We start from the raw sequence: 27,977 nt of genomic DNA, 5'->3' as shown, positions 1-27,977 counted from the left end.
CTCCCCCTCGCCCGACCTCCCCAAGATGGCGGCGGAGAGCCGCGCTCCTCCCCTTCACGGCGGACCCGACATGGCGGGCGGCGCGGAGCCGGGCCCGGAGCTGGAGCGGGTGGTGGAGGCGTTGGAGCTGCTGCTGCGGCGGCGGCAGCAGCCCGCTGGGCCCGGCGAGCGGGACGGCGAAGCCGGGCCCGGCCCAGAAGGTGCCCTACGACCGGAGACGCTGCGCAGCAACTCGGCGGCCCTGGAGGAGCGGCTGCGGAGGGCGCCGGGCTGGGCGGCGCTCCGCGGCCTGCGCGATGCCGTGCTGGCCCGGGCCCCCGGGCTGGCCGCCGGGGCGGCGGGCGAGGCCGACCCGGGCTGGGCCGCCGCCTGCGGGCTGCTGGCGCTGCTGCTGTGCCTGAAGGAGCGGCTGACCGCGCTCGCCGCCGCTCCCGCCGCCCCCGGGGCCGGGCCCGGGGCCGCGCCGCCGCCCAGCGCCGACACGCTGAGCGTGGGACAGGGCCGGGCCGTGGGGCGGGCGCTGCGGGCCGCCGTGGGCCTGGGCCTGGTGCCCTACCTGCCGCCGGGCGTGGGGCAGCGCCCGGGGCCCCCCGCGCCGCCGCCGGCGTTGCCGGCCAGCCGCGGGGCCCGGCTCCGCGCCGCCACCGCCGCCCTGGCCGAGCTGACCGAGCACCCCGCGCTGGGCGGCCCGCTCCTCGCCCGACACCTCGGCCTCCTCCTCGCCGGTCTCTGCCTGCTGGGCCACGGCCCCGCCGCCCACAGCGAGGTCCGTGGGTCCCCTCTCCTCCCGCTCCCCCTGCGCGGTTTGGCGCCGGCGTGGGCACCCGGCCCTGCCAAAAACCTGTCGGGGTCACCGGCCTCGCCGGAGCCTGCCCGGCGGCGCCGCCGCATGTGCTCCGTGGCCGTGCTGGGCTCCCGCTCGCTGAGCCCCCACCGGGCCGCCTGCCCAGCGTCGCCTCCCGTGCCGTGCGCGTTCATCTCCGTGCAAGGGAAGAGTTTGGGAGCTGGGGAGCCCAGTGAGGGGCTGGAGGGGCACCGGCACGCGGTCGGGACCGGTGGGCTTAGTGCCTGTGGCCAGGCTGTCGTCCCCACCCCAGGGTTTGTTTTTTCCAGGGTGTTTCGGAAGCGGAGCGAGCGCGGTGCCGGGAGGCCCTGCGACACATCCTGGACCGCGTCTACCAGCCGCTGGCGGTGCGGGAGCTGCTCGTCCTGCAAGGCCGGCCCAAGCAGGTACCCAGCGGCGGTGGGGCCGTCCCCGGCGCAGGGCGCGTACCACCGGCGGTGCCGGGACTGTTTGTTCCCGCACTCCGAGGGTGCCTTTGCTGCTCGCCTGCAAATGTTCTTACGCCTTAAAAACCAGTTTGGTGCAGCACTCCCGTCCCCGAGTGCTGTGTGAACGCACGGGCGAAGCTGCTGGGCTTGCGTCACTCGCGCAGCGGCAGCTCAGGCCCTGCTGTAGAGGGGTGTGCACGCGTGGGTGTGCGCAGACTCCGGGACTCTCATCGCGGCACGTGCCGCCTTGGCTTGGCAGTTACGTCCGCTGTGCCTGGCCAAGCCAAGCAGCTTCTCTTCCAGAACCTGCCCCTTTCCACTTGAGGGGACGAAGCGGCGCTGCCTCAGCACCGGCTGCTCTTCGTGGCCGTTTCTAAGGCTGCGCGGTGGCAGTGGGGAGGAGGAGATGGGGAGTGGGTGCTGTCTGGGGGAGACCTCCGCGTTGTGTTTAGAGAGTCCCCAGGGAAGGGACCGCATCCCAGCTCCAAGCAGGTGCTGTGGGTGGGTGCGTGCCCACCTGCCATGTCACAGTTCGGGGTCAGGATGCGAGCAGCTGCTGGTGTGCACACGGGACAGCATGGGGCCGCTGGCTCAGGCACAGCTCTGTGCTGCACGTTGACCCTCCGGCTGGGATCGTGCACGATTCCCGAGCTGGCTGTCCCACGTGCGAGGGCTGCAGAGGGTCCGTGCGAGGAGCTTGCTTGTACGGGGCAGCCCTCTCAGTGTGTGCTGTGGTTCTTCCACGCAAAAGCAGGGGTCTCCTGGTTAAACAAAAGCCAAGCTGACATCCCAAGCTGATATTTGCACAGTGCCCTTAATAACATGCTTTAACTTTTGGTCAGCCCTGAAGTGGTCAGGCAGTTGGACTAGACGATCGTCGTAGGTCCCTTCCAACTGAAAATATTCTGTTCTATTCTGTCCTCCCCAGCACAGCAGTGCTGGCCTGCCTCACTCCTCAGGGTGTCTGAGCAAGCACCTCCATTTGAACTGCTTGCTTTGTGGGTTCGCAGCCTCCAGACAGCTCTGCTGTTAGTGCCGTCCCGGGGGACTGCTTTGCTCGACCAGGGAGCCTGTGGGCTCGCAGTGCCACCTCCGCAGCCCAGCGCTCTGTGCCGGGTCCTGGCAGGGGTCACAGCTGCGGACCTCTTACCTGCATCAAACCCAACTTGTACCCTGAGCTCCCTGTGCATCGTTTTGGTAACAAGGCAGTCAGAGCTGCTGCCTGACCCTGAGAGGCTTTAATTAAAGGAGAGAAGCTCTGCACGAGGGGATGCTCCTGGGAAGGCTGGCCTCTCTCATTAAGCCCTAATTTGCTTTGTGCCACTGGATGAAGAAGTGATTTATTTGAAACCTTTCCCTGTCCTGTGTTCCTATCTGGTCTCAAGTCCTGCAGGGCAGAGTGCAGGCTGTTTGCCTGTTAGTGGGGGTTTGCACAGGAGTGTGCAAATATGCTCCTTAGCCTGCTCCTTTGTTTCCTTTCAGAGTCCTCCCTCTCCTGGGGAAGAAACAAAGCCGGCCCTTGTGCGGGCTCCGGCATGGCTGCGGCGCCTTTGTGGTCAGCTGCTCTCTGAGAGACTAATGAGACCCAATGGAGTTCAGGCTGTGGTTCGGGGCATCATGGAGGGAACAGGCGGTGAGTAGGGTGCTCTGACGCTGCTCTTGGCTTCCAGGATAGCAGATGAAAAGAGACTGTGATGATGTGTCTGAGACGTTTCATCCCATGAGAGGCCCAGGAAAGACAGTGCCATCAGAGCACTGAAATGGGAAACAGCTTTTGTCAGGCCAAGCTGACTCTGTAACAGTCACGCAGATTTTGCCTCTGACTATGCTGAACTCCCAAATGGTGAATGCCTTCCAACTGCACGTGCCTTTCGTTCGGTGTACACCATCATGTTTGAGGTCCAGACTGAAGGCCTCCGAACTCATTTAGTCTGTTTATGCCTCCGTGGGGTTGTACCTTGTGCATGTATGGAGCGCAGTTCATTCCAAGGAGCTGCACTGGTGCTGGTTTGGTGGGAGCTGTGCTTGGTGCTGGGCTGTGAGCAGCTGCAGGTGGAGTGAGACCCGTCCCGCTCTGGGGCTCAGCAGCCTTGCTCCTCTGCCCTCCATTTCCCACCAGGGAGGGAAACTGTTGCTCTCTAAAAGCTGAATCCCACAGTTTTTAGTGCCAAAGCCTCCTCTGGCCAATACCAACCTGATGCACTGTCCAAACATGACCTCCTTCCACCTTTTGGCTGATACACCTACTTGTAGAAGTTTTTTTCCAGTATCAAAGGTCTTGGGCAATAATTTTTCCCGTTCTGTCATTAAATTCAGATGTCACCTGGAAGATAACTTGGTTTAAAGAGAATAATGAAAGCTAGAAATCGAATTTTGGGCTAGAAACATCTGGCTTCAGCCAAAAATGGCCCTGCTGTTTGCTGTCAGTCTGAGCTGATCTTGGCTTTCTGCTGGTGTAGCAGGTGGCACTGGTGCTGAAGCAGCAGCTGTGGACTGGAGAAAATGTGACACAGTTGCAAAGATCCTGGCTTCCTGCCCGCAGCAGTGCCTTTCCCTTGAGGACTACTACAGACTGGTATGCCCCCAGGTAGGTCCCTCTCTTCCCCTCCCCGCAGCATGCTGGCTCTGGCTAGGAACATGGAGCCAGCTCCTGGCTTGGAGAGCGTTGGTACTGTCGCTTCTGCTTGAGTGTGGCCTGGCTTGAGCCAGGACAACGTGATGTTTTTCTGCTACTCTGGCAGTGGTACATGTTTCCACCCTGCTCTTGAATTTTCCATATTTGATTGAAATGCTGGTTAATGTTGCCTGATTGCACGAGCTGTTCAGCACTGCGCTATAAGGAGCTCTCTGCTGTGAAGCTCTTGCATCCAGCCTTTGGCTATGGGAGTGGTGCAGGCTCTTGGTTTGAGCCCAGAAACGCATCCTGTGTTAACATGCGCACAGAAAGGAGACCAGCTCTTCCATATGTGGAACGTTGTGCCAAAATGTCCAATAAAGCAGTATGCAGGAGGCTCCTCAGTCTCCACTGGTGACTGCAAGGAGATGGCCTGCACCTCTTCTGAGGGGCTGCTGATCTTTATTCCTTTATCATGGACTTTCTTTCCAGATTCTGGACTTGCTGCACATCCAGGACAAACTGACAGCGCGCCAGTTCCAGCGAGTGGCCACCACTACACTGCTCACCATGGCGAAAGAGCACCCTCAGCTGGCAGAGAAGCACCTGCTCCAGCCCATGTTGGCACCGCTCCTGCGATGCTCGGAGACAGCAGGTACTGGCTGGTCTCTGCCGAGCCCCAGATCGGAAAAGGGTCTGGTTTCTCTCCTCGCTGATCTTTGTCTTTCCATCAGAATTTTCTCGGGCTGGTGGCTGGGCTGCTGAGTGTGCAAGCCCAGCTCTGTCAGTTGTGAACATGTCTGTGTGGCTGGGTACACCACATTTACTAGCACTTGAGTCAATTTACTATAGTGTGAGAGCCAAGTAGTGGGGCTTCTGTCATGTGCTCTTTGGGAAACTCCCAGTCTGCCAGTCTCCTTTTGGGCTTCCGGATGGAAGCCATCGGTTCCCCATGCTGACCAAGCAGCTCTCTGGGGAATAATCCATCAAGAAGTTGTGGTCTGCTTTGATTTGCTTGTAACCTTGTGGAGTTTACAACACTGCAGTGATATTTAGCACAGCTAACAAGAGCTCATTGGTTCCCATGCTGCCCTGATGGAGGGAAAGCAAGAGAAGTATCGAAGTGGTTTCCAGTGCTGGGCATGCACGGGTTGCTGTTCTGCTGGAGGCTTCTCGGCATGTGGGGGTGCTGATATTTCTGCCCTTTGTTTTCAGAGCTAGCAGTGGAAGATTTATCAGCAGGGACCGTGCTGGTGACAGAGGCAGAGCTCAGCAGCTGTGTGGAAGATGTGCTCAAGGTATCATGTCTGATTTGGGCCTGAGGGTAGGTGAGAAAACTACTTTAAGAAAGAGCTGGTTTGAGACTTTCTGAGCAATTCAGTGTGTGTGTTAGACCATGACAAAAACCAGCGTCTCCTGCAGTCGTGATGCTGAGGCAAGGCTGAGAGCTGCACAGAATAACCTCGTATACAGCACTACCCTGGTGGAACTGCAGCTTATGCTGGATACCAGAGGCACTGCCCAAATCCGTTCAGGCATTCTCATCCCAAAACGTTTTGCGAAATGGCGGTGAGCCCTTGCTCGTTGTTTTTTCCTCCCAGCGTCTTTCTGGTGTGTCAGAGTAAGAAGAGTCTGAGCGGTGGGCTGGTAGCCAGGAGTCTCCATGGTGTTCTCATATCCTCTTCCTCCCCTGCAGCAAGACTCTGAGCACTGCTAAATTGCGCAGCTTCTACAGGACCGTTATGTCTGGATGTACTGTCAGAGCAGCTTCAGGACTTGGGCTGTAATAGTGGAGCAGACAATAGTAGAGCAGGCAGTGTGGTAGGCAGGAGGTCCTAGTCAGGAGTACCTCTGGTCTGGCACGTGTTGCCTTGGGCTGTCAATCCTGGTCTGAGATGATGCTGTTCACCTGCCAGTGTCAGAGTTGTGCAGCTGGTCAGAGGGAAGGACGGATTGCAGGGAATCCTGCAAGTGCTGAATCTTCAGAGGATGCCTGAGCTCTCCTCCCAGGCTGTCACTGGTCCCCCTCTTCTTAGTGCCTCCGTGCCTCAGTTTCCTTCCTGTAGAGCATGGATAATATAGCACATACTGAGCCCAGTGTTACCTGTGTGGGAGGAAGAACCTGCTGGGAGCTGCTCTCCCTGCCTCTGAGGTCTGCAGAGGGCAGCCTGAGCCAGACTGCTGGAGCTGGAAGCCTTTCTACCGCTCCTGCAGCATTAACCCCTCGCAGAGGGATGGGCAGCAGCCAGCTCTTGAGTTGGGCCAAAATGCTTCTGAATGAGTGACCTGGAAAAGAGGGCACTTGAGGTATCGGCAAGTGGCCGGCTGTGCTGGACTGCTCAGCCCTGCAGTGAGGGCAGCTTGGCAGGGTCTCCGGCTTGTCGCTCGGTGGTTGTGCAGCCAGTTGGCAAGGAGGCATTCGCAGTGGGTGCCATGAAGTGAGCAGATTTGGTGCGGCTCTGAGGCTACTGAGCTGTTACAAGGGTGAAAAAGAGAGCGAAGGTGAGCTGAGAGGCATCGCAGAGCTGCGGGGAGAGGTGGGAGAGGTGGTGCAGTTATCCTGGTGGCTGCTGTTAGGAAGCAGAGAGCGTGTGAGTACGGGGAAAGGAGGGTGGGCAGCAGCTCAGCCACAGGGGAGATGCTGTTAGCGGCTGTGTCCTCACCTCAGGTGTCCCAGCCGGGGGGGATGACGCTGCTGCTGGTCCCCGTGGGGTGTCCCCAGTGGTTCATCTTCCCCTGCTGATATCTGTCGGGGGCTAAAGGCATTACAGTCTGTCTAGTCCCATTGGACAAGTCAGGTAAATTGATAATGATGAGTAAGGAAAAGTGAGTATCCTGTTTTGCAGGGACCATTCTGAGCTGAACCCCGTGACACATGGGTTTCCATGTGCCTGAAGTTAATTTTAAAACCATAGGTGGGCAATCCTTCAGCAGCTGCTGCTGGGTGTCCAACCACCTCCTCTGGAGCTGCTCTTGGTGCAGGATGGTACCTGGACGCAGCGGTGAGGCCTTGGAGCTGGTCTGTGTGCCTGGCTGCAGAAGCAGGAGGGATTGCTGAAGCTCAGCAGCTCTCCCAGCCCTGATCAGGTGCTGGGGGTTGGGGAGAGTTCAGGAAAACGGAAGGAAACTTGGGTCTCATCAGAGAAAAGCTCTGGCTTTGCAAATAACAGACCAGCTTCTGTGCTAGAGGAAGTGTCTTGTGGGCAGGATGGTGCAGGTTTAGCACCTTCTGTGGAGCTCCTTCCTGCAAGGGGTCCCGTGGAGTGACAAGCAGGGTGTTCAGCAGCGTAGGTCTTGGCTCTGGCATTTGGGGGAGAGGTGGGGTCCATTCTTGTGTTACCTGTGAAGGAACAGGGCATTTTGTGGAGGCCTCTCTTCTGAAACCTTCCCTTATAGCTCCTTTTTCTGCTGTTCCCACCAGTATCACCAGTGCCATGCTGCAGGCTTTGCTGCCTGCCCTGACAGCAGCCCAGCATTCTGCTGCACGTTCCAACCCAGAAGGACATCTCCAGCCCAGGAATTCAATTTTCAGAAGCTGGTGACTTGCTTACTGGCATGCCCCTAGGCAGGCTAAGCTCTTAAATGCTGTGATTGTTGTAGTATTTTGCGTAGTAATGATCTGTTGTAACTAGCTGGCAGGCAGAGACCAGTCTGGAGGGCTGCTCTGCGGCTGCCGTTCACAATGCGGGTGCTGGGGGAGTTTGGGGCGGATCCCTCCTTAATGGCATAGTGCTGGAGGCCTGACAGCAGCCAGATTAGTGACAGAGTCTCCAGCCTGCAGATTTGCAGGGGTTTCTTGCCTAGCAAGTGTCATTTGATGCTGAGTGAGAAACCATCCTTGGGGCTTCATCAGGGAGGCTTTGTGTACAAAAGGTTCTGGTTAGAAGGAATGGCTCCGTGGGGATTAGCACAGGAAAAAAGGTCTGTTTGCATCAATACAGCAGGGCAGAACATTATCAGGACAATCTCTCTCCTAGCCCTCCTACCTGGGTTGTCACACTGCCTGGAGGAGGCAAAAGCTCTTTGGTCTGTCCCCAGGGCACTTCCAGCCCTGGAGCAGGTGATTGCTCTCCAGATTGCTCTCCAGCTGCAGAGGTCAGAAGGCCTGGGGAGAGCTCTGGTGTGAAGGGACAATATCTTCTGAGCAGATAGTTCACCAGCTGACACAGCTGGAAGTCCCTTGGAGAAGTTGTGAAAACACTTTATCCACCCACCCCACCACCAGCCCCTGGCTCTTTTTTTTTTTAAAGCTAAAAGCTATTGAGGGTGGTAGAGCATGCTGAAATGAGGACCTGAACACAGCAACCCTGAGTAAAACCTGAGTTCAGCTGGGCAAGGCTTGATATTTAACCATTTTCTAGACTGAGTTTTCCCAGTGTTATGGCTTTGACTGAAAGCAACCTACCTGGCTATTAGTTTTAGACAATTCCTTTAAAAGGATTCAAAAGGAAACAGAATGTCGTAAGACTTCTGTGAGTGTTTTTCCTGTGCTGTGTGGGCAGCAAGGTGGGACCTGTGTGTAGTGAGCTGGTAACAGTGGCTTGCCTGGGAAGGGGGTGCTGGTTTCATGGAGGAGGGCATTGACAGTGATTCGGGAGGGTGCTGCTTGAGATGGAGGAGAAGAACATGGCCCTACAGCCCCCTCAAAGCCCCTGCAACCCACTTGCTCAGCTCAGCGCATGACAGCCCAGCTGCCCTGCTAGGGACTGATCTCTGTATTTGAGATTTGGCTCTAGGTGCAGTATTTCCATAAAGATTTGCTAATTCAAAGGTGCCTGTTGCATCCCTCTTTAACGCAAGACCTTACCCGTAAGCAGCAGACTTCCTGAATAGCTGGCTGCAGTGTTCCTGTAGCTTGGAGCCCTGCTGTGGTTAAGCAAATGCTAGGAGAAAGATGGTGCTGAAGGCTGCTTTTAACACAGAATATGGCATAATCAGGGAAAACAGGCTCCAGACTGAAAGGAAGAGAGGCTGAAAACCCTCTGCCATCCTCTCTGGCAGCAACCATTCTGCGCACAGACATGCTTTCTGTCCTTCCCTTTGCCTTCCCTCTGCTCCATGCAGGTGTTTGACTCTTCTCCCTGTGCCCTTCTCTCTGTAGGTGTATGTGGTTGGAAATGACAGCTCAAGCCTGCTGCTGGGATCCTTACAGTCAGTCCTGGGAGTGGTTTTTTCCCTCTATTCCTTCGCCAAGCAGAATGTGTCATACTTACGGTAAGGAAGGATTGTGCACAGCTTCTTCTGGGGTTTCATCTTCTCCGTTCTGCCCACCTCCAAAGAACGTGCTCTATATGGGCACGTACAGAAGCCGAGACCAATTTTCTCATCCTGAAGAGCTCTCATTCAAAGTAGGCAGTAACTGCAGGCATAGGCATGGTACACGACCTTACTAGCAGACCTGTGCCTGAGGAAGCAGTTCTTGTGCTAGTTTTTGTCTTCCCTGAAGCCAAAATGTTTGGTGTAGAGGCAAGCGTGGCTTGTGGGAGCCTTGGAAGCACAGGTTAACTCTTAGTGTCCGCCTGGGAGCAGGTATTGTGATTGTGGATGGAGACAGTGATGCTAGGACCTGGCTGGATGTTGGAGGGATCTGCATACCAGGGATCTAGAAACAGGATAAAAACCTGGATAAAACAGCTTGAGCTCTGGCTCTTGGAAATACAAGATCATTCTTCTCCTATCTGGGATCACTCTCTTCTGATAATGTGCATTTCCTGCTGCTTGGCAGCTGTCCCTCGTGCTCTGCCCAGCTCCCCCATGACTGACGTATGATGGCAAGCACCATATCTGTTGGTCATGGTGGCAGGGACAATGGTGACCAGGTGCTGGCTGTCCTCTCTTCTTTCTCCTCCTAGGCTTTCCCTGGGCTGCCCTGAGTTTGGGCCAGCCTAGTAAATACACTCCTGGTGGATTTACACTTTGCTTTGGTGATACTGGCATGTGGGTACTGGAGGCTTTCCCTAAAAGGTCTGTGTAGACACAGCCTCTGCTATTATTAAAGACATCGTTAATCACTTCAAAGAGTAGTGAGTGCTGTGGCAAGTTTGTAGAACAAGCCAAGTTAACACTGCTGCTGGGTGAACAGAGTCACTGCTCGCTTCTCTCTTTGCAAAGGAATTTGGCAGGGGTAACTAAAACCACAGCTGCCTGGAAGTGTTCAGGTTTCCAGACCTCTGGCACAGCACAGCACTGCTACTCCACCTCATTAACCCGCATCTTTCCTTGGCAGGGGTTCCCACGCCACCTTACAGTGCTCCCCGTCTCCTTCCTCCTCTTCCTTGGCACAGCTGACAGCTCTGTGCTTTGTCATGTTGGCATGAAGCACCAGGCACGGCGTGCTGAGGCTGCGTGGAAGCGGCTGTCCTTGTACAGACACGCTGTTCAGACAGTGCTCCCTTCCTCGCTAGGCTGAAATCTTGAAGGACCCAAATCCTTCCATCTGGGAATGCCAGAATGACAGGATGTGCTGCTGATCCCCTTATAAATTGACACAAATGTCTTCAGCTGCCGGAGCCATCAGCCAAAGCATCCTAAGGAGTGCCCGCGGTCACTCCAGAGCACTCATTTTTTTTTTTTTTTTTTTTTCTTCGCCCCGAGATGCGTGGTCCCATTGGAGTGCTGGTGTGCAGGGAGGGGTGCGGCAGGCAGAGCAAGGTGACCACTGCTTTCTCTCTCCTTGCCAGCTCCCCGTGCCAGGAGATCCTGCTGTGGTTCTTGGAGAAGTCGGAGCGAGAGGTGTCGCTGGCCGTGCTGGAAGGCTTTGCAGGGCTGAACAGCAGCGTGCACACTCTCCACCCACGGTGCCGGTTCTGTGTGGGCAGCGAGGGTGGTGCCACCATTGCAGTGGAGGAGGCCATCAGGTGAGTGCTGTTGAGGCAGTGCCAGGCATGGAGGGCAGTCCCCAGGCATCATTCAGCATGTAGGGCTCTTCACAGCATGCCTGGCAGAGGGAGCCCCGGCAAGCGTGGGGCTGCCGGTGCTGTCCCACCACAGTCTCGTCCCCCCAGCCGGCCAGGTAGTTGGCTGTCTGCGTCAAGCTTGGGCAGGCGATGCTTCCACGCAGCCTCCAGGTTCCTTGTACATGGCGCAGAGCTCTGACTTTCAGCCCTGAAAAGCAGCACGCTCTGTCTGAGCGTTAGTGTGTACTTTCTCTGTGCTTTTCCTGAGTCCTGAGTCCTGCCTGCAGGGTGTCTGGGAATGGGACGTGCTTCTTCAGTTCCAATGCTCCCCAAATTCAAATTCCACTGTCCAGCCTCAGGCTGTCTCGTGGCAGATTGTGGCTGCGTGGAGTGAGTGAAATCCTTTGGGCACAGGAGGCACCGTCGCAGCAAGGACTGTAGCAATGCCAGCATTGCGGAGCCAGCAACTGAACTCCCCTCCTGCTCTTGCAGATGGCCTCTACAAGTAGAGGCAGAGTGTGGCCATGTGGGGAATAAACTGCAGCCATTAAACTCCAGCCACGCAAACTGGGACTGTTCAGCAGTGTGACATTTGGTTTTAAGAGGGGTAGCTGTTAGCTGGCAGGTACAAGCCCGAGGCAGTGCTATTGAGCAGGCAAAGCACACAACTCCTGCCCAGGAGTGTCTGTGGGGTGGGTGTGCCGGGAGCTGTGTGCACCCGTAACAAAACGCCATGCAAATACGCTTGTTTTGGTTTCATTTCAATCTATTCCTGACCTGAATTAGAAGAAGGTCTGCCCTGGGGTCTGCACTGGTTAAACTGGCTATACTTTTAAAATTACTCCTTAATGGCCATGGCTCTGCTTGTGTCTGTCCTTTTACGGCTATGACCGGTGCATGAATTAGCCAGTGTTAATCCCGTTCTTTGTAGCATGACTGGATTAAACATGTGTTTTGCACTCATGGTTCCTGTTAATGTTATTCCTTTAACGAATGCAGGTTAATTAATAAGCTGAGCGCGTGATCATGTAGACCAAATGAACTGAGCAATAGTTTGGCTCGGCTGCCTCCAGGCTTCTGCTTTCTGGTAGTGCTGTGAAGGAAGGTTTCCAAGAGAAGGCAGAAGTGAGATTTGACCTTGCCATGCAGTAGTTTAGAGCCAGCCCTGGAGGGCGTCTGGGTACGTTCGTGTTGGTGACACAGTGACCTGTTTCAGCGATGAAGATGAGGCCCTCTACCAGAAAGTTTCTTCCGAGCAGTGCCGTGTGGAGAACTTGGTGGAGCTCTTGTCTCACTGCCAAAAGAGTGGTCTAGCCGGAGACTTCTTCATCCGCTGCCTGAAGGTAAGGGCAGGCAAGTCTCTGGTTGTGGCACATCTGCAGAAACGGTTTCCCTGGGCCAAGTGGTCTGTGTGGCAGACGGCAAAGGAGACTGGTCATCCCCTTACATGCCGCGGGAGCGCTGGGCTAGGGTACGGCACGCACTGGAGCAGTCCTGCTGCGTGCTGGGCAGGAGAGTGTAGGAGAGGGAGGCAGCCCTGGTCCCTGAAGGGATTAACCCTCGTTCCCCCTGGACTCTTTTGACAACAGGAGCATGTCTGAAGTTTAATGGTGTGTTTAAGGCTGTGAATAATCCCTGTTGCTTCCTTGGCTCTAGTGGAGGGGCCCTGGCACCTGCTCCCTTTGATCCTGCTCAGAGCCCCTGCAGTTCCCTCCTGGCCTTGCCTGGGCTGGGCTTTCTGTGCCCTTGCTGGCAGGTGGAGCTTCAGCCCGTAGTCACACAGGGTTTGCAGTGTCCCGGGTGTAGGGATGCTGCTGTGACACAAATGGGACACCCAGGAGCTGTGGGCAGCTCTCGGAGACCTTGATGTACTGAGTGGAAGGTCCTGGTTGTGTGAGGGGTCAGCACAGACTCTGCAAAGGGGATGGAGGTCCGGGTGCCTTTGTGAGCAACCACTGCCAAAAGCAAGGCTGCAAGCAGAGACCCAGCAAGCCTCACAGCCCAGAGGATGGCTGGTCCTAGGAGGAGTGCTCAGTGGTGCTCTGTGTGGCATCCACGGGGATGGAGGTTTGCCAGGGTTTGGCCTGGTGACAAGTGTCCGTGCGTCTGGAAAGGGATGAGGCTGGAAGAGGGGAGGTAACCAGGAACCCTCTGCAGCAGGGTTGAGGTCTGGGTAATATGGACCTGCTGGGCCCGGGACCATTGGCATGGTGACCACAGTGTTCCTGGCACTGATTTGCCTCTATTTAACCATTGCCTCTCCATGTCCTGTGCTTCCTTCCTGGCAGGCGCTGACTCAAGTGGCTGCGGAGGACGAGGCGGCTTTGAACTCAGCTGTGGTGCCTGGCGGGAGTCTCCTGGAGCTGGAGCAGTACCATGCCGAGCAGAGGAGGAAGCTACTGGTCCTGCAGCTTGTGGCTACGCTGTGTGAGAGCGTCTCGGACACCGTGTTCACAGATGTTGCTCAGGTTGGTCATGGCAAAGCCCTGGGGGATCGGCAGCTGGAGCACGTGGCAGACCGAGCTCTGGGCTGCTGGGCTCTGAGGAGACAATGGCTAAGAAAGAGCTGGAGAAAGCTAGAACATCCTCAGGAAAAGCAGTTTATTGATTCAGTTGCAAGTGTCTCAACAAGACACCGTCCTCTGCAGTGCCAGCAGGAAGGACAGAGTCAGCTGCAGAGACAGGATGGAGCAGCCCAACAGACATCTTCGTATTTGTGTCCATGGTTGTCTATTAAAAGCCAAGAGAGTAGTCTGTGTGTTAATCAGAACTCTGACTTACCAGCTTCTCATCTTTATTTTGAGCAAAACTTATTCCCGAGTTTAACAAAGCTTAAAGACATCTGCACCTGGCAGACCTTATTGGTGAGCGCTTGCTGCCTATCCGTGGTGTTGGTGCCTGGTTTTTCTGGCACATCTCGGCAGCCACCTCTGGGAGCTGTGGTAGCTGGGCTGCCAGCTGGATGAACACGGCATTGCTGCTGTGTCCTGCTTGCCCCTTGTCCCTGAATAGGCCATTCGTGGTGTTTCTGTGGTTTCTGCTGCTGGGACGCCCGCACCAGCTGGTGTGTCTGGTCATCAGGGTTGGCGTAACTGTGCTGATATGGTTGGCATTTGTCCATGTCTTCATGAATGGGCAGCCACAAAATTTATTAAATATTATAATTTCAAAGGCCAGCTGGTGTTCCTTGAACCTGATACCAAAAAGGGTTGTTAAAATATGGCACTTCTGTCCTCCCTGAGCCCACACTGCAGCAGCGCTGAAGGGGTTGGCTGTCCTGCACTGTGCCAGGTCAGGAAGGCTTTTGGGTGCCAAGGGCAGCACAGTATTCCCCATCAGTCTATTTTAACTTCCTCATCCTGGGTTATTATTTTTTTTTTTTTTAACTCGGTGACCTGGTTACGCCAGTTAACTCTGACTGGCTTGAGCGGAGGCGGTCACTGCTAACACAGGTTTCCTCACTTTTCTCTTTGGGACAAAGGAGTCTTTGTGTGCGCTCTGCAGTGACAGAGGGGACCCAGCCGGTGTCATTGCGGCGGTGCGGCAGCCAGCACTGCTTTGTCCTCACCTGCCTCTCCATCACACCCACCCACGCAGGACTGGCTCTGCTCCCTGGGCCAGAAAGGATTTTGGGGAAGGATTTTGCTGGGTTTCTGGGTCCGGCCCTGAGTCTAGTATAAAAAGAAACAACCACCAAAAAAGAAACCCAGACAAAAAAACCATTATACTTCCACCTGGGGGTTGTATTTCAGGGAGGGCTCCCTCGGGTTGGGACAGGCAGTTGCAGAGCTGTTTTTAAGCAGGTTCTGCAGCACAGGGTTCCTCCAGGGTGTTTGTTCTTGCTGTGGGCACTCCGGTGTGTGGCTTTGTGCTTAATGGGTTGGAGCAAGCAGGATCCGCCTTCCCAAAGCCAGTCCCCAGGAATGGCAGCAGCTGTGGACCCCCTCAGTTGCACAATTTATTTTATTTACATTCTTCCCCCAACCAAGTTTCCTGAGATTGACTTGATTTCCTTGATACGCCAAGGATGCTTTCCTCCTGCATGAGACAGAAATGTGCCTCAGTGTTTTATTTTTTCAAGCTTTTTTCCCCTTCCACATTAAGGTGTTTGGCTTTGGTTTTTTTACTTCTAGATGAGTTTTTTTTAAAACTTTTTGTTTTTCTCAATAGCTATCTACTGATAGATTATTTATTGATTAAGTTCATATTTTTTTGCATTAAATATAATTTCAACCCATTCAGTTTGTGTGTCACTGTTTTATGAGAGCAGATGTTCTGACACTTGTTTTTACTTTCTTGCTGTTTGATGGCATTTCTTTTCTGGACTAATCAGCCCAGAAGGTACCTAAGCCTTTTCCGCAGCCCCTCCCAGCCAGCCTCCCTCCTTGCTGCAGTAGGGATGTGCTTAACGAAGCTGGCAGCGATCAGCTCTCCTGCTGCTGAGGAATTGCGTTGCCTGCACCCAGTGCCTGTGCCCTGGAGGCTAGAAATGTAGGGTTTGGTGCAATAATACCTTGTTGCCCTTGTACTTTGTTTTCCAAAATAGGAGCAAAATAGTTCCTTTTTTTGCAACACGCCTGTTATGTAGGAACGACCCTGATCCAGCCCCTTCCCAACAGAGCTCGCCCCAAGACTTGCAGTGAGCTTGCCCCAAGCTGTGCGGTGCCAGCGCAGCTGGCAAAGGCATGGAGACAATAAACTCACTAATTTCAAGATCCTTTAGAAGTGCAGGAAGCCTGTGGTATCAAAGGGTTTGGTGCCAAGTGTCAAGAAGGCAACAGTGCCAGCCAGCCAGGCGGGATCGTTACAGGCTTGGGGGGAAAAAAAATAGTAATGTGAGAAAATCACAAGTAAGCGACACACATGGTGAATGGCCTGGCTCGAGTGTTGGATGTGTGTGGGTAAATGGTGTCCGTTCCTGGCCTGGGGCAGGGGCAGGGAAGGGGCTGTGTTCTTCCCCAGAGCTTGCCAGGAGTGCGGGCAGGCGTGATTTTTTTGTTGTGATGAAGTTTATTGGAGCCATGCTAACTCCCCGCTCAACTCTGTGTCTGGCCGTCACTGCTGTGCTGCATGCCGGCTGTCTGCAGTCCCAATGCCTTGCCGCAGCCACGTACGCTTTAGCTCTCGCTGTCACTGCATCTGCTTGAATTTTCCAAGCCCAAGCCTTTCTCTAGCACAAACCCTTCGTGTTTCCACGTTGCTGCCGCCACCCTGACCTTCCCTCTTAGACCCATCCCAGTTGGCTTCCCAGCTCCCATCCCATAGCCATGGCGGAGCAGGGACAAGGGCCAGAGAAGGTACTGGGCTGCCTCCCCCTGCTCCTGCAGCCCCTGCGGGGGCTTCTCCTGCTGAGAGCAGCCACCGCAGTTTAACCATCGCCTTGTCCTGAGGCTGTGGCAGACGGGGAGCGCGAGCTTGCCGGAGCCCGGCGGCTGTGGTTGTGGCTGTGGTTGCCCAGGCTGTCTGGCTCAGCTGCCCTCCCAGTCCGGCTCCCAAAACCCTCGCCTGCAGGTTCAGACAGCCCAGTACAGGGCTGGGGGCCGTGGCCCTGGGAATTCAGCCCGTCCATGCTGCTGCTGGAGGGGTGGGCAGCGGTTCGAGGGCTCCAGCACCCCCCGCAGCTGCCTTGGGAGCCCCGTCTCCCTCCTGCATCCCCAGTGCATCCACAGCTGGGCTGCACCAGCAACCCAGCCGTCCCGGGGCTCCCCGGTGCTGCCGACCCCACTCACCTGGACTGGGGGATGGCAAGGGAGCTGGGAAGGCAACTGGGATGGGTCGGAGAGGGAAGGTCAGGTTGGCGGCAGCAACAGGGTAACCCGAAGGGTTCGTACGAAATTGTGCTAGAGAAAGGTTTGGGCTTGGAAAATTCCAATAGACGCGGAAGAGACAGCGAGAACTAAAGAGCACATGGCTGCGGCAGGGCACCCGGAGGTGCGGGCAGGGGCAGGCAGCGGCAGCCTCCCGGGAGAACCCTGGGGATCCCCTCTCCTAACTGCTCTTCCCCACGCTCTCCGCTGGCAGGTGGAGGAGTTCGTGGCAGCCACGCTGCAGCGGGCCTGCGTCAGCCCGGCGCGGGGCCCCGGCGCGGCGGCGGAGGTGCAGACCCTCGCCATGGCCATGGGGCTCGTGGCCGCCATGCTCGGCGGAGCCGTCCAGGTGAGGGGGCAAAGCTGGGATGCTCGGTGGCCGTGGGGAGGGGGGAGACCGGGCACAGTCCCGCCACGCTCAGCCGAGGGGTGCCGCAGCCGGTGCTCTGGGGTCTGGGTGCTCCCTGGGTTGGGGTCCCTGTTCATTCCCAGTGTGTGTATGTGTCTGTATATATACATACGTATATATTATTTTTCCTCAGAGTGGTTCCAGGGTGCTGGCCAAGGGTTTGATCCCAGCAGGGCACCCCTGAGAGCCTGATTACTTAATTTATAATCCAAAATCTGCTTCTGAGAAGGCACTGACAGAGCAGCGTGGTCACGTACAGCGTCTTTAAATACCAACGCTGCATCCTCTGCATCCCTACGTGTCCACAGGCTCCATCTCTGGAGCGCAATGAACTTCCTGCTGTGGGCTGTACCATTCTTGAAAATCCTTTATAAAAACAGTACATCACTCGGTTACCCCGTTATACAGTGTCAGCTGAACTGCCATTGGGGAGCAATCGCGCGTTCGTTAGTGCGCTGCAATCACTCCGGCTTGCGCTTACATCACTGAGCTGCTGGGGTTGCTTCATCCCCGGACCTGCCCAAAGGCAAATCCAACTGTTAATGGAAAAAAGATAATTTATTGTGTCTTATTGCGAAATTCCTAACATTCAGAAAAGAACATTATTGAGTTGGAGAAAACTTAAAACCAGAGTCTTGCAGCTCTAATGGGCCCCCTCCCAGGCGAGCTCCTGCTTCCGCTCTGGTGTTAATAGGAGCAACTTAACTTGGCAAATTGAATGTCAAAGGTTTTGGAGGCAGCTGCAAAGCTGTTTGAGTGTCGAGGGCCAAGGGGTTTTTTTACACAATCATGCAAAAGCTCCCCAAAATCTCTGCTAAAGCATCACTTTTCAGGTCTTACAGCCCAGATTTTGCTGTAGCAGTTAAATCCAGGTTAGGGCAGGAACTTCTCCCCCCTTGGGCACTCCTGTAGCCTCGGGACAGGTCGCAGCTGCCTCGCCTGGAGCTTCCTTCCAGGCAGGACCGAAAGCAAATCCCACATGGTGCTGGCAAGGTGGTGGAGGGATGTCCCCGGCTCAGCCCTCATGCTGAGCATGAAGGTCCCGCATGGACACCGCTCTCCTTTGGGCTCTCGCCCTTCCCACCTTCTCCCGCAGCACCTCGGGGCCAGGCTGGCACAGTCGCGGCTGTTGCCAGCATCTCCCCTGCCAGAGGTGCCGCAGCTGGGATCAGCACTGGGGCCTCCGGGCATCACTGGTGAGAGGAGCTCGTGGTGCCTGGAGCCCCGTTTTGGGGGGGGACACGGAGGGCGGCCGGCTTGGCGCTGCCATGGGGCTACAAAATGGTCTTTGGGCTGCCTGACTCCGTTGCCAGGCGCATCCCGGGGACCGAAACTCCATTGCGGTGATGCCAGGGCTGCTTCTCTCCCTCCCGCAGCTGCAATCCAGCGACTTTGCCGTGCTGAAGCGGCTGGTGCCGTTGCTGGAGGAGCTTTCCCGCACCTACCCCGAGCCCCTCACCCAGGAGCTGGCTGCGGACCTGCGCATCGCCATCTGCACCCACGGAGCCTTCTCCCCCGGGACAGTGGGCGCCGCTGCCGACGGCGTGCTGGGAAAGAAGCTGGGAATGGGAGCGCAGAGCCCTGGCGGAGCCCCAAGCCCGAGGGGTGGCCGGACACCGCCGCGGCACGGCCGCAGCAGCCCCTCGGCTCCCAGGGAGAGGAGCGAAGAGCAGAGCACGTGCCATGAGGCTGGCGACGCAGGTCCCGCTCCAGCCCCGTGTACCGACAGCCCGGCCCTGGCTGGGCTTCAGGAGCTCCTGGTATCAGCCTACGACCCCCAGCCCCCCAGCCGGGCAGCCGCCCTGCGCCACCTCTCCAGCCTGATCACGCAGCGGGATCCAGAGGCACTTCGGCTTCAGGAGAAAATCCTGCAGGTACCAGGCTCCCGCCGTGGTCCCCATCCTGCTCTGTGGTGCAGAGCTGGGGCTGAGCATGCCGGCAGGCTGGGGTCGGTATTACCGGAGCCCTCCAACTTTGCCATCACCGTTGGCTAAAGGCGCCAGGCGAGAGGGACCAGGGCTGCCAGCCTGGCGTGGTGCCACTGCCAACTGCTCTCCCGCTTCCTCGCAGGTGTTCCTGGAGAACGTGCAGCACGAGGATGCCTTCGTCTACCTCTCGGCCATCCAAGGTGAGCGATGCCTGGCTGGGGCGAGTGCCGATGCTTCGTGGGAGAAGGTTTTGTGCTGGGGGTGCTTTGGGCAGTGAGAACAAAGAGTGGCAGAGCTGCGGCCGGGCCAGGGACTCAGCATCATCTTCCCTCCCGGACCGCGTCTTCGTGCCGTTCAGTCGAGCCCGGAACCGCGTGCAGGCTCTCCACCGTGTTCCCGAAGCCGGCGGGCTTCGTCTCCTAGTTGTGCTTACTCAGTGGGTAATTAGTTCATTTACCCTGTGACTGAACTGCTGATCTGCCCAGACCACAAGTGCCTTCTTGGTGGAGCCAGAGCCTCAGGCGAGGGCACCCTGGGCAGGTTGACCCTCAGGGCATCCCCCAGCCAGAGGACACCCAGGAGCCGGTCACCGTCCCCGTGCCAGGTCCGTGCTGCCAGCCTGGGGCTGCAGTTCCAGCGCGGTGTGAGCGCAGCCCCGGCACCCCAGCCCTGCGCCTGGCTGACATTTTGGCTTGCTGGTTTGTTCAGCTGAGGCTGGCAGAGGATCTGGGGCCGTGGGGACCCACTGGTGCTCCCTCGGGGCTCTGCCACGTCCATCCCCATGGCCATGGCGGTAACTACCAACCCGTGCCGGCCAGCCATGTGGATATCGATCAACGGAAGCATGTTTTGGGTTGGTTCCCCGGTCCATTGCATCTCATGGCTTCACAAATTGCTGCCCCTGCTGAGGGGGGAGAGCAGCGGTGGGCACACATCCAGCCCCGGTGCTGGTCCTGGCCGTGCAGGCAGGAGGTGGAGGGCGGCAGGGTGCAAGCAGCGGGCTGACAGAAGAGCAGCGTGACGCTCTGCTCACTGCTGGCCGCCCTCCTCTCCGTGCTGGGCTGCTGCTGGGGGCACCGAGTGCTGCCGCCGCTCGCGCCGCTTCCAGGGAAACCTTGGGTCCGCGCTTGCTCAGAGCAGCCCCGCGGCACCGGGCTGCCCGGCGGGATTTGCAGGCAGGTGCCTCCACACCTGGGATAACACGGGTGTCCTGTGCGGCGGTGGGTGCGGTGCGCCGGGTTCTATGGAAGGGAGGTGCCATTCCCATGGCCCAGAGCGATACCGGCGCCGCTGGGAGCCCCGGTTGCCGTCGGGTAGGTAACCTTCAGCAGCAGCTGGAAAAGGAGCTTATCACCATGCTTCCCTCTGCCTGTACGGTCTTGAGTGGGACGGGTTTGTCCTTGCCCCGCAGGTGAAACACAAAGGCTTCAACCATCCCCAGGTGATTAATACACCCTGTGCAGCTGCCTCCGTGTTTCGCAGCTCGGCTGCGGCTGTGATTAACCGTGACGCGGTCCCTTGCGGCAGTGACTCACCCAGCCCATGCCGCACTGGCAGCGGCACCTGCGCCGTGCCATGCGCGGTGCTGGCGACTGTGCCAAGCGGGCTCCCCAGTGCCCTGGTCGGGCTCCCCACCACAGCGGCAGGGCTTGCCTGCCAGCCGGCCGTGCTGGGGCTGGGACCGGAGCCGGCTGCCGCGCCACTGCTGGTTATCACAGAGCCGGGCTCCGGCGAGGTGATGCTGGAGGAGAGGTTGCTGCTCTGCCAGACGTGCCCAGGCTTGCAGAGGGTAACCCGCACCGGGTGCCCTCCGATAACCAGGGAATGAGGTTGGAGGTGAAGGCGGCTGCTCCTGGAGGGCAGGGGAGCTGGGGCTCACCGTGACTCAGCGCTTGGCACTGCCGGGGCAGCCTCTGCCGTTTGCCCTTTCCCTGGAGAGCAGCTGCCTTTTCCCGTTGGAGAGGTGCCCGCTGCCTGGGGAGCCCGGGGATGCTGGAGCCCTGGCCAGCACTTGCCCCCAGCCCACGTCTCTAAAGGGATGGTGAAGCCAGCCCCGTGGCATAGCCCGGCACCCATCCCACGTCCAGGATCTGACCCCTCTTCAGCCCCAGGGAGATGCAGCAGGCACAGGACGAACTCAGGCTCTGGATCCCAGCCTGGGCCAGGCAAACCCAGGGGCTTCGTGGAGCCCCGGTGGGGCCGAGGACACACCAGCAGCGTGTGCCCAACGGCCGGGAGCTGAGAGCAGTGACCAGACACTGTGCCCGAGCATCATCTGCGGTACCTGGCTGCCCCGATGCTGGGCCAGCCTGGGGTGAGCCCCGCAGCATCTGACGGCCGGCATGCCGAGTCGACACTCAGTCGATGAACGTTAACCAGCAGCAATTAGCGGGCACCTGCTGCCAACTGCTAAATTATTTATTTTTCAGCTTGGCACCCAACCAGACCTGGTGCTGGGCTGCCCCGGCGCTGTGACTTTGTGCGGAGGGGCTGGAGGATGTGCCGCGGGGCCGGGGCGGTGCACAGGGTCCCGTGGGTGATGGCTGCTCCGAGGGCACCGGGGTGGCACAGCCAGCGGCGGTTCCTCTGCCAAGGCTGGTGGCACGTGCCATCCTCATGCCTGGCCCTGACCCACGCTTTCCTCTCACTCTTCCCCCCAGGCGTTGCCCTGCTCTCCAGTGAGTACCCAGAGCAGATCCTGCCCGTCCTGCTGGCACGGTACAGGGCCCCGGCACAGGGCACGGAAGATACCGCGGCCGCCATCACCAGGATGAAGCTGGGCGAGGTGCTGATGCGTGTCACCCAGGCGCTGGGTAAGTCCACAGCCGCGTCCACAAGCCCGGCAGTGGCGGCCGCTGCCGGTAGCCACGGCACCGCTCAGCCCTTCGCTGCTCTCTGCCATGCTGCCAGGTCCAAGGGGTAAAGCCCATGGGGGCTTTTTGTTGTCCGAAGGTGAGAACCAGCTCCCATGGCCCCGCTGCGGGGGGGTCTGGAAGCCGAAGGGCGGCTGGCCGGGGTTTGCCAGCGGGCAGGAGCAGGGCAGCAGATCCTGCCAGCAGCCCACCGTCCCCTCGGCCGGCAGCGCTGGGCTCAGAGACTGCTGGGAAGCGCCCGGACACGCAGGGCTGAGGGGTAAAAGCTGGATGAGGTCTTTCCGGCAGCCACTGTTGGGACACGTCCTAAAGCGCCTCATCTTATTCCCCGGCAGAGGCCAGGCCAGCGAGAGCACGCAGCCGGAGCGCTCCGTGGCCAGGGAAGGCGGCAGCCGGTCCCCAGTCCCCGGCCGGGTGCTTTGCTCCCCAGTCGGCCGTGGCAGAGCCGACCTCCTCCTGCAGAGCCGGGACTGCCCGAGCCCCGCGTGTCCCCTGGCCGTGGTGGCATCCCCGAGCTCTGCCGGCTGTGGAGCATCCCACTGGGGCCAGTAGTCCCTGGGCCAGGTTGTGCCGCTCCCCTGCCCTGCTGCCGGGATGGGGACGGGGCATCCTACGGACCAGCAACCCCATCGTCTCCCCGTGGAGCTCCAGCGAGCGGTGTGAGCGGCAGCAGAGCCTCCCGGTCTCTGAAGTCCCCCGGGCGACGTCCACGCGTCCAGCCCTCGCCTTGCCTGGCACGGCAGCCGCACCGCGCTGGGTTTCCCTCGGCAGCTGCCCACGGCACGGCTGGCAGCGGGACGGTGGGCACGGCCTCGGCTGCGGCTCTCCCCACTCCCCATGGTGCCTCTGCCGCGGGCAGCAGCTCTGGCGCGTCCTGGCTCGCCTGCGTATTTATAGAACAAATCACATGAAGTTGTTTTTGTTGCAAAGCTTCGGGATTCAAGAGTGAGGTTTTATCCGGCACTTCCAGAAACGCTCTGCTCTGTACAGCAGCGCTGCTACGGTTCGGAGCAATCCTGCTGCTGCTCGACGACTGCTGTGCTTCCCTTCTGCCCCATCCCTGTCCCCGTCCCTGCCTGCCATCCCACTGGAGTGGCTTTTTTCCCATCCGGGAGGGCATTTTGCAGCAGGTGCCTATCACCCGGCAAACAGCCGGTGTGGGCAGTGTGGCTGGAAGCACACGGCAGCCCCGTCCCAAGCGTGCGGCGTCGTTCCTCTGCCTCCAGCAACACAGGGCCGAGCACCGCGCAAGGGTTCATGGAGACCTTGCACTGACCCAATTAGCTTTAGCTGCAAACCCATTAAATCTGCTCCGGGTGTGCCATGGCAGACCTTTTCCCCTCTCTGTCAGGGAGCATGTGCCTTGCTTGCTGCAGGAAGGGAAATGCTTCGTGCTCTTTCTGTGGCCGTCTGGCACAGGGCCGGTGTGCTGCTGGCTTCGAAGGAGGCGCATCATGCTCAGATCACCCAGCACTGCTCGGACTGCTTTAATACCAACCCCTGGGGTGCAAGCATGGAGCAGGCTGCGTTCTCGAGCATCCTTGGCTGTCCTTGGCATCACGGTGCTGCCCGGAGCTCTCCCACCTTGTACCACACAGGAGCCGTCCCTGCCCCTCCGAGCGCGCAGTCCTTTAGTAAGAGGGAGCGCCATGTAGGAAAAGTGAAGCAAGGACGGGACGGTCCTACAGAAGGACCCGTCTGCCTGCCGCCTTGCCTGTTCCTGCCCAGCTCTTGGCCATCGCGTGCAATATTTCCCCTCCTTGCACACAGACGGTGCTGCCAGGCTGTCAGCGTGCCGGCAGTGCAGGGGGCTGCCCAGTCCCCAGCACCTCGCAGCAGCGGCCCCGAGCCCCTGCGTGCAGGGTGATGGGCTCCCTCCGCTGCCCATAGGGTTTATTCCTGTCCCGGCATCCCGGGGCTTCCCAAGGGCATCCCAGGGCATCCCACTGCCTCCATTGGCTGCAGGACACCAACATCCCAGGAGCTTCCAGTGCCACGCTTTCCCGTCGCGACGATCTAGGAGAAACGACGCATCGCCAGGGACTCGCCCTGGGGAGAAACGGACCAACACAGATGCTGTGGATCAAGCGATTTCTCCGTTTAATTGCTGTGTAACACTTGGTTATATACCACAGCCATGCGCAAGCCATCCACTGATTGGTTAACATGTGCTGTCCACGCGCCTAAAGCAATAGTTCGATCGGATAAGGTCTTCTGATCACGCGAACGATTCCTCCTGTCTTTGTCTTGCCAGGTGTCCTGCTTTCGGTCACGTAGGCCCATCTTGTTTAGCTTTTCGTGCTTATTTCATCAAACTTTGTAGCAACAGTTAGCCTTCGCTGCGTCCTTGAGGCCCGCTACTTGCGGGTGCCTCTGGCTCAGATTGAACAGCCCCATTGTGTCTCTCCTTCGCTATGTATCTATTTTTCTAATTACCCCACATCCAGAGCTCAGGAGAGCCAGGAATCCACTGAGCTCATGGGTCGGCGAGCCTGCCAGGGCTTCCTTTCCTCCGTTGCTCCCAGGCGAGTGCCGCCCCGCGCCGCCCTCGGCCGGAGCAGCCCCTGCCCGGTGGGAGCCGTGCCCGCTGTGGGGTGCGCGGCCGCCGGCCATCCAGCTCGCACAGGAGGACCCCACGCCCGGGGCGATTGTACATGCCGGTCACGGGCTCCGCGCGCCGACCTCTAATTAGGCGGCTCACACATCCGCGGCGCCTGCGTGTGCTAATTGGGGTGGGGGGTTGCGGCGGCTGAATTAAGTGAGAAATTAGGCTTCGCACTTCGTTTCTGTGCGCTGTATCTGCGATCACCTCTGAACGGCCCCGCGGGAGCCGGGAGGACGTGGGACGTGCCGGACGGCCCCAGACAAAGGTCTTTGCCGTGGGGTACGTGCCACTGGGGTTTGCCGGCGCGCCAGGGGACTGCGCCGCGGCATCCTCGTCTCTGGCACCGCCGTGGGTCCCTGGCGAGGCTCCGTCTGTGCCTCGCCCAGAGCTGTGCCCAGGTCCTCACGCTGGGCACAAGCCACGCTCCAGTTGTTGCATCCAGCTGTTTGGCGGTGCTGCGAGGCAGGGGGGCCCGATCCGGCTGCTCCCAATGGAGCCAGGTCTTTGGCAGGAAGGGGCCGTGGGTTTTTCCTTGCCCGTGACGTGCCGCTCTGCTCTCTCTCGCAGGGGACATGGCGTTCAAGTACCGGGAGCCGCTGGTCCAGGCCTTCCTGCAGGGTGCACGGGACCCCGACAGCGCGCTGCGGGCCAGCAGCCTCTCCAACCTGGGCGAGCTCTGCCAGCGTCTCGGCTTTCAGCTGGGCTCCATCGTCCAGGAGGTACCGGCTCCACCCCAGCCCTGCCGGCCCCTTCCCTGGGTCCCTGCCTGGGGAGCGCGGGGCCATCGCTCGTTAACGAGGGTGGTTCGTTAGCGGATGGCAGGGCTGCTGAGCTCTGGCTGCTGGGGACACAACAGCCTGGGGGTTGCCATAAAGGACATGAGCGATATTTGCTGATATTGCAGAGTATAAAAGTCGCTGGACCTGAAGCAAACACTCAGGAAATTCTAGCCCTGATTTTTAGGGCTAAAAGCTTTATAATCAGCTAAGGATGTCACTTGTGCAGGAAAACAGTAGCCCAAGGACAGGCAGTGGTGCCTGCTCCACCCGTGGCAATCACACTGCAGAGGAGACCTAGGGGCACAGTTAGTATTTGCCAGAGACACCTTCTCCCCCACTTAATGAGACCTCGTTACCCTTTCCATTATCAGGAGGCAGCTGACGGCTGGCAGGGAGTGCAAGGTCCTCACCCCGGCTGCAGGCTTCCAGTGAGATGCGGCTGCCAGAGCCACCAGAGCTGTGGTCTCGGTGGAGTGAGCCCAGCTCTCGGGGGTCTTCTCCCCAGAGGGCTGGGGGGGGCTTGCTGGGAGGTGCCGGCATCACGGTACGGCAGCCCTCGAATTGGTGGGTCTGTGCCCCCATGGCAGCCAGAGCTTCGGCCTCCGCTGCCTCCCAGAGCAGGAGGGAGGTCAGGAAACATCAGGGATGCAGCGCTCAGGCTTCTTCCCCGGTCCCCGCTCGCAGCCGCTCGGCATCGGTGGGGTACCGGCAGCGTTTGATGAGATGCCAATGCACCACACGCAGCTATTTCGGGAACACGCTAGCTCTGCTAATTCTTCTGGCTGTCACTGCCGGGGGTTTAATTAGGTTCCTTTGACTCTGCCCGCTTTTTATAAAGCTTTCCAAGGCATCTGCATGCCACCCGGCCCCTGTGAGAGGGAGGGCTGCTCGGTGCCCCGCGCCCCGCAAAAAGCCAATCCCCCTGGTTGGGTGCTGGCAGGGGAACGCGCGGCTACCCCAGGCTGGGCGCAGGACTCCCATCCTCATCCTCCAGCCCCAGGCCCCCAAGGGAGATCCCCACCACCGTGGCCGGCTGCTCTGCCGGATCCCCCTGCGTCCCCTGACAGCCCCCTTGCCCTGTCCCCGCAGGTCACCTCCTGCTTGACGGCCATAGCCAAGACGGACCCCAAGGCGGAGGTGCGAAGAGCGGCCGTGCACGTGGTGGTACTGCTGCTGCGGGGACTCAGCGAGAAGGCCACCGAGGTGGGTCACCTCCCCGCTTGTCCCTGGGGCAGGGGCAGCCTCTGCCAGGCTCCTGGGCATCCCTGGGCACCGGCACAGCACTCCTCAGGGACAGCTTCTGCCCCACGGGGGCTGCAGGGCTCATTCCCTGGCAGCTTCCAGGGAAAGTCCCATGGGACCGGGACCTCCAGCTTGTGCCTCTCCCACCAAAGGGCCCCCCCCCAGTGCTGGATCCTTCCCAGAGCAGAGGGGACTTCATGGGGGCATCCCTCTGAGCTGCTTGGCCATGCCATGGGGCAGTGCCATGCCGTGGGGCAGTGCCGTGCTGTGCCGCAGGGCACTGCCAGCTCTCAGGAGCCGTGGGAGTTGTTTGTCACTGATTTGACTTGGAAATGCCCGTTTTTTTCCATGGGCCGTGGCCTCCCTCCCCGCTTCCCAGCAATGAGCGTGTTGGGACTCAGCTCCCATGGAGGAAACAGCCGGTTCCCCATGGGAATCCCCGCGGCAGGGATCTCGGCTTCCCCTCATGCCCCCGAGCCGGAGGGACGCCGCGATGCGCTGCTGTGCTGGGCTGCGCTGCTGGCTTCTGAGGAAACTGAGTCACAGGAGGGCCGGGGCTCGCGCCTGAGGCAGGGTGGTGGTGGTGGTGGTGGTGGTGGTGGTGGTGGTGGTGCCGCCGTGTCCTGGCACCGGCAGCGTCGGTGGAAGGGGCAGCACCGTGCCTGCCGGGGCACGCCGAGGGTTGCGTTTCGGGTTGTTGCAGGTGCGGGCGAGATGCCGGTGGGTGCTGATGGTTCTCCTGCCCGCTCTGCCCAGGTGCTGCAGGACGTTCTGCGGGACCTCTACCGCCTGCTGAAGCACGTGGTGGTGGCCGAGCCCGACGGTGCAACGGTGCTGCACGCCCAGCTGGCGCTGGAGGAACTGGACACGGTGATGAGGAGGGTCCTCTTCCCCCCGCAGGCGCTGGAGAAGAAGATTGTGGTGCTGCCGTAGCGGGGCGCAGAACAAACTCTTCCTGCTCCGGCATCAGGGCCAAGCGGCTCCCCGAGGGAAAGGGTTCGCTGTGCCCCCGGGATGCCGCCGGCGGGCGCCAGCCAGGGAGGAAACCGCAGCCTGGGGAGGGCAGGCGGCTGCCCCCAGGCTTCCTGCGGCCGGGGCAGCGTGGGCTTGCTGGGACAGGGCGGGGGATTAAACAGAGACATGCTCAGCCCTGCGCCCATGACGTCTCTGGGAGCTGCGCGAAGCCCCTGGGTGCCATCGTAGCCACGTCCCGGCCCGCGGCTGGGCCGTGCTCGCCCTCACGCGCTTGGCGTGTGGCGGAAGCGTCATCAGCCCTGACGAGCCCCCGAGTCCCGCGGGAGGGTGGGCATCAGCCCCCAGGGCCGACCCTGGGCTGGGGGAGCAGCCGATGGGGCCGGTGCCTCGGCGGGGTCCGGCGTGGTCAACCAGCACCGGGTGCCACGGCTGCCCCCGCGGGGAGCCGGGAGGGATGGGGGGCTCTGGCGTCTGCACCCCTCCAGCCTGGGCTGCCACACAGCCCTGCCTGGCTCTCCCTCAGCACCGCGCTCACGCCATGGGGATGCTGGAGGGTCCTGGCACTGAAGAGCTGACC

At 59.2% G+C, this 27,977-nt stretch overlaps 1 protein-coding gene across 2 annotated transcripts; it reads left to right on the top strand.

The window, feature by feature from the left end:
• Positions 1 to 16: 16 nt before the first annotated feature.
• Positions 17 to 27,568, top strand: TANGO6 (transport and golgi organization 6 homolog). 2 transcript variants are annotated; one of them, XM_075039760.1, is made up of 17 exons: positions 17 to 766; positions 1,114 to 1,230; positions 2,755 to 2,905; positions 3,735 to 3,859; positions 4,379 to 4,541; positions 5,102 to 5,184; positions 8,988 to 9,100; positions 10,567 to 10,743; positions 11,999 to 12,125; positions 13,071 to 13,250; positions 16,804 to 16,938; positions 18,375 to 18,872; positions 19,069 to 19,126; positions 21,587 to 21,739; positions 24,972 to 25,123; positions 26,273 to 26,386; positions 27,182 to 27,568. In XM_075039760.1, exons 1-17 carry the CDS (start codon positions 26 to 28, stop codon positions 27,356 to 27,358), a joined length of 3,264 nt encoding a protein of 1,087 aa, XP_074895861.1. In that variant the 5' UTR covers positions 17 to 25; the 3' UTR covers positions 27,359 to 27,568. The 2 variants fall into 2 exon arrangements, with proteins under 2 accessions (XP_074895861.1, XP_074895860.1); XM_075039759.1 differs by having other exon boundaries at positions 3,732 to 3,859.
• The last annotated feature ends 409 nt before the right edge of the window (positions 27,569 to 27,977 follow it).

Source organism: Buteo buteo, chromosome 11 (assembly GCF_964188355.1).
Source record: "Buteo buteo chromosome 11, bButBut1.hap1.1, whole genome shotgun sequence".
NCBI classification, from domain to species: domain Eukaryota; kingdom Metazoa; phylum Chordata; class Aves; order Accipitriformes; family Accipitridae; genus Buteo; species Buteo buteo.
The sequence above is the reverse complement of the archived record's forward strand: the minus strand, read 5'-3'. Positions and strand labels throughout refer to the sequence as shown.